A 5,626-nucleotide genomic window follows, 5' to 3' on the forward strand; every position below is an offset into this window, starting at 1 on the left:
AGAGAGGATAAAAGGGACTGAGCTTGGGGGTGGGAAGGGAAGAAAGAGAAACAGAAAGAGAGACAGAAATGGGACAGAAAGATTTTCACTTGCATACTGTAAAGTTCCTGAATAAACCACTTTGAGAAGAACGCTGTGTCATCGCTCCTTTTCTGCTGGTTGGAGACGGTAGCAACAAGTGGTGGCCCATATGGCGAAACTCCCCTTCAGCGTTCAGAACTCATCACGGTCAGGGTGACTAGTCAGTAAGCTCCCAGGTAAGTGGGAAAATCAAGGTTCTCGGTTTGAGACTATAAAGCTCCCCGGTAAAGGGGACGAGGAAAGCTCTCAGTTTGAGATGATAAAGTTCCCAGTACAGAGACAAGTTGCACCCAGCGCTATGGGAAACACAACATCAGTTCAGACAGTTCGCCAAGCTCTGAAGGATGTGCTGAAAGCGAAAGGAATCGGGCTAAAAAAGGAGACTGTAGAGAATTTTTTAAAAGCAGTGGACCAGGTAGCTCCCTGGTTCCCGGTATCTGGATATCTCACAATGTCTAGTTGGGAAAAATTAGGAAAGGATTTGCGGTTTGCCGAAGAGCAAGGGGTACTAGCTAAAGGAGTGCTACCAGTATGGAAATTTCTGAAAAACTGTATAGGAGATGAGGAACGGTGTAGTGCTGAGCTGGAGAAGGGAAACGAGGCTCTGAATCAGGTTAGTGAAGAGCACTCCCAGAATTCAGAGGCGGGAGAAGTGTCTAGTGAGGGAGAAATGTCGGAAGACAATCTGGAGAGCATAGCAGACAGTTTGGAGAAAATGAAAGTACGGGTTGAACTGTCGGCTCCGGGGCTGCCAACTCTGCCTTCTTATGCCCCAGGAGGAGTGGAAGGACTTAGTCTGCATCCTGAAACTTAGAGAGAGCTACGGGCCCAGTTCTTTCCTGTATTTCAGGATGCGCAGGGTAATCGTTATCATGAGCCACTAGACTGGAAAATCGTTCAGAGGCTAGCCGAGGGAGTACAAACCTATGGAGTTAGTGCTGTGTATGTTGTGGCACAATTAGAACACCTACACCGGTATTGCATGACCCCTAGTGACTGGCAAAATTTGGCTCATGCTTGCCTAACCTCTGGTCAGTATTGAGACTGGAAGGCATACTATATTGAATTTGCCGCGGAGCAGGCTGTTATTAACGCTCACAATGATCAGCCCGCCTGGGGTCAGGACATGCTGATGGGACAAGGAAGGTTTGCAGCAGCTTTCAGAAGGATATGGTGGTAAACTACGTGGGGACTAAAATAACTATGGATTCAGTGACTCCCCAGAAAATCCAAATTTGTACTGATAAGTTAAAAACACTAAATGATTTTCAAAAATTATTAGTAGATATTCAATGGGTTCGACCCTATTTATCTCTAACCAACAGACAGCTGCAACCACTCTATGATATTCTGCCAGGTGATTCTGCTCTTGATTCTCCCAGACAACTCACTGGTGCTGCCCTAGCCGCGTTACAACTGCGGCCAGACTGCGGCCTTAAAACGCCGGGATGAGTCACAACCCATTTTGCTGTGTATTCTGCCCACAGCCTACAGGAGTTCTATGGCAAGGAGCTCCTTTGCTTTGGATACATCCCAAGATTTCCCCGGCCAAGACACTTGCGCATTATCCCACTTCAGTGGCACAATTGGCTTTGCTAGGCATTCAACAATGCATACAGTATTTTGGCATCCCACCTAAGGATCTTATAATCCCTTATAATGTGAAACAACTAGAAGTATTGTCATCTACTATAGATGACTGGGCTATTCTGAGATGCAGTTTTCAAGGTAACTTTGATAATCATTTTCCTAAAGATTCCATCTTATAATTGATTGCCGCCTATCCTGTGATCTTCCCTCACATTACCTCTAAGAAACCATTACCTGGTGCCCCGCTCATCTTTCCAGATGGTTCCAAGACAGGACAAGGAGCATATGTGGTGGCAGGGTCCTCTCTAGTTACCATACAATTTCCCCCTGCATCACCCCAAGTTATTGAATTGCAAATTGTGATTAAGGTATTTGAGTTGTTTCCAGGCCCTTTTAATTTGATTTCTGATAGCCAGTATGTTGTTAACATGTTGCTCTGCTTAGAAGTAGTGGGTAAAATCAATTCAAAATCTACTATTGGACATCTCGTTGTCACCTTGCCTGACTTGATTTTGAAAAGAACGTCACCCGTTTTTGTACAGCATATCCGTGCCCATGCTAACTTACCTGGTCCCCTAGAAGAGGGAAATGATATTGCAGATAAAGCCACCAGGGCTTGCTTGATTTTTTTTTTTTTTTTTTTTTTTTTGATACATCACCTATTTCATTGGCTCAAGAATTTCATTCACAGTTCCATGTTAATTCCAAGACCCTGTAGGTTTCAGAAATTAAACTCATGTCCACATGCTTGCAAGAAGAGTGTTTTACCAACAGAAAATATTTCTACATTTTCATGTATTCTAGGCCTGTGAAGAGTGAGTGTGGTGGCAGTCCAAAGATGGCGCTTGGGACTCCGGCCTAGTCTTGTGACTAGCACCTGACTTCCTCCTGCCCCCAAGATTAGCCACTCCCACCGTGCGAGCTTCGCAGGTGCACCCATGATGCAAGATCAGGCCAGATGACGAGATCCTATGAACTGCAGCCATGCAACATGGACTGAGGAGGTGGAATTGAGAGAGGATAAAAGGGACTGTGCTTGGGGGCGGGGAGGGAAGAAAGAGAAACAGAGAGACAGAAAGGGGACAGAAAGATTTTCACTTGCATGCTGTAAGGTTCCTGAATAAACCACTTTGAGAAGAACGCTGTGTCATCGTTCCTTTTCTGCTGGTCGGAGACAGTAAAGACAACTAACCTCAGAAAGTTCTGAACACCCCAGAAACAACTTACAGACTATATGAAGTTCAAGAAAAACAAAGGCTAAAAAAAAAAAAAGAAAAAGAAAAATCATTATGCTCAATCTTTACACACCAAGAAAAATTTGACTGTTTTCAGTTACACCTTGTTTTACATTTACTTTATGCTCATTGTAACTTGTAAGATTTTAATGCATACTATCAAATGTTTAAAAAAATCAAGTACTGACAAAAATGTATTTATATACTGTTATGCAAAAATGCTTTTAAATTCTGTACATTTATCTTTGTTTTTTTAAATAAAGTTGTTCAATTAAAAAATCAAAAATACGAAAATCGCGCCCAGGATGTAGAGCTGGCTGTTCCGGAAGGCGCGTCTGACGCTAAATTGGGTGGGGTAGAGAGTAGGGGGCGGTAGTCGGGGGTGGTGGGAGAAGGAGGAGGCGGCGAATCACTTATAAATGGCGCCCAAGCAGGACCCGAAGCCTAAATTCCAGGAGGGTGAGCGAGTGCTGTGCTTTCATGGGCCTCTTCTTTATGAAGCAAAGTGTGTAAAGGTTGCCATAAAGGACAAACAAGTGAAGTACTTTATCCATTACAGTGGTTGGAATAAAAATTTGGATGAATGGGTGCCAGAAAGCAGAGTACTCAAATACGTGGATACCAATTTGCAGAAACAGCGAGAACTTCAAAAGGCCAATCAGGAACAATATGCAGAGGGCAAGATGAGAGGGGCTGCTCCAGGGAAGAAGACATCTGGTCTGCAACAGAAAAACGTTGAAGTGAAAACAAAAAAGAACAAGCAGAAAACACCTGGAAATGGAGATGGTGGCAGTACCAGTGAGACACCTCAGCCTCCTAGGAAGAAGAGAGCCCAGGTAGATCCTACTGTTGAAAATGAAGAAACATTTATGAACAGAGTTGAAGTTAAAGTGAAGATTCCTGAAGAGCTGAAACCATGGCTTGTGGATGACTGGGACTTAATTACCAGACAAAAGCAGCTTTTTTATCTTCCTGCCAAGAAGAATGTGGATTCCATTTTGGAGGGTTATGCAAATTATAAGAAGTCTCGAGGAAATACAGATAATAAGGAATATGCTGTTAATGAGGTTGTGGCAGGGATAAAGGAGTACTTCAATGTAATGTTGGGCACTCAGCTGCTCTACAAATTTGAGAGACCTCAGTACGCTGAAATTCTGGCCAATCACCCCGATGCACCCATGTCCCAGGTGTATGGAGCGCCACATTTACTGAGATTATTTGTGCGAATTGGAGCGATGTTGGCCTATACACCTTTAGATGAGAAAAGCCTTGCTTTATTACTGAACTATCTACATGATTTCCTCAAGTACTTGGTGAAGAATTCTGCAACTTTGTTCAGTGCCAGTGATTATGAAGTGGCTCCTCCCGAGTACCATCGGAAAGCCTTGTGAGGAGTGTGCTCCCTCTCACTTGTGCTTGGGTCTCTGTAAACAGTTTGGTTCTTAGTCCTTCTCTTGTACAAATGATATACTTTGAAGACCGTTAGTGTATAACAGAGTTGATGTTTGTTTTCTGTTTAAACAGAGAAAATAAAAGGAGTAACTGCTCCTTTTTTCTTTTTTTTTTTTTTTTTCATTTCAAAGTTTCTACCAGTGTATCAGTGATGGACAACAGAGAGACATGCTGTAGAGGGTTTGCCTAGTTGACGAAGCTGCTTTTGAATGCTGGTGGTTCTGTTCCTTTGACACTATGCACTTTTATAATATGTGTTAATGCTCTATGACAAAATGCTCTGATTCCTAGTGCCAAAGGTTCACTTCAGTGTATATAACTGAACACTCATCCATCTGTGCTCTTTTTTTCTTTTTAATGGTGCTTAAAGAGCCCATCCTTTGCAAGTCATCCATGTTGTTCCTTAGCATTTTATCTTTGCTCAGTTGTTAAAGAATGGTGGCTCGTTTTCATGGTTTTTGTATTTGTGTCTAATGCACGTTCTAACATGATAAACGCAATGCATCGTGTAGCTACAGTTTTATGGAAAAGTCAATCTTGTAGGAGTTGTTTTTCAGATCTTCAATAAATTTTTTCTTTAAATTTCAAAAAAAATCAAAAATACAAAAAAGAATATATATATATATATACATACATATATACATACATAAGTATGTTCACTCTCAATGCTTGTTTTACATTGTGCTTCCAGTGTTATTATGAGCTGGGAGATAACAGAAGGGAATAAGAAAAATGACACTACCTTCATCCAGTGATTTATAGTGTTTAGGAAACTCTAATGATTTCAAACCCACAAATGTTAAATTAATAAATGAGTTTATTAAAGTTATAATGTGCAAAAATCTGCACCCCAAACTAGTTGCGTCCTTATACCTATATAATAAATTAAGAAATAAATTAAGAAAGGAGCTAGGTATGGTGGCACAACCTGTAATTTTAACTTTAGAACAGTTGAGGCAAGAGTATCAATCAAGAGTGGACAGGGCCTACAGGGCAGAACTCTGTCTAAAATGAACAAATGAGGCTGGAGGATAGCTCCTCGGATAATGGTGCTTTGCTGCCAAACCTGAACATCCTGAGTTCTATGCCCAGGAGCCACATGGTGGAAGGAGAGACCTGACTCTTACAAGTTTTTACATGCATGTCATGGCATGCATACTTCTATGTATACAAACACACAAAAAATTAAGCACAGAAAACAACCCAGTGTATGATATTGTCTATAATAATAAAAGTGTATTTATGGAAGGATGTGAAAGACGCTAACA

The 5,626-nt window shown here is 41.7% G+C and overlaps 1 protein-coding gene across 1 annotated transcript; it reads left to right on the forward strand.

Moving 5' to 3' along the window:
- Positions 1 to 3,266: 3,266 nt before the first annotated feature.
- On the forward strand, positions 3,267 to 4,300 carry LOC308433369 (mortality factor 4-like protein 1). Its single transcript, XM_080933402.1, has one exon. The coding sequence runs from the start codon at positions 3,326 to 3,328 to the stop codon at positions 4,295 to 4,297; it is 972 nt and encodes a 323-aa protein (XP_080789528.1). The 5' UTR covers positions 3,267 to 3,325; the 3' UTR covers positions 4,298 to 4,300.
- Positions 4,301 to 5,626: the final 1,326 nt, after the last annotated feature.

The sequence above is a fragment of the Micromys minutus genome (assembly GCF_963924665.1).
Source record: "Micromys minutus genome assembly, chromosome: 1".
Classification (NCBI taxonomy): Eukaryota; Metazoa; Chordata; class Mammalia; order Rodentia; family Muridae; genus Micromys; species Micromys minutus.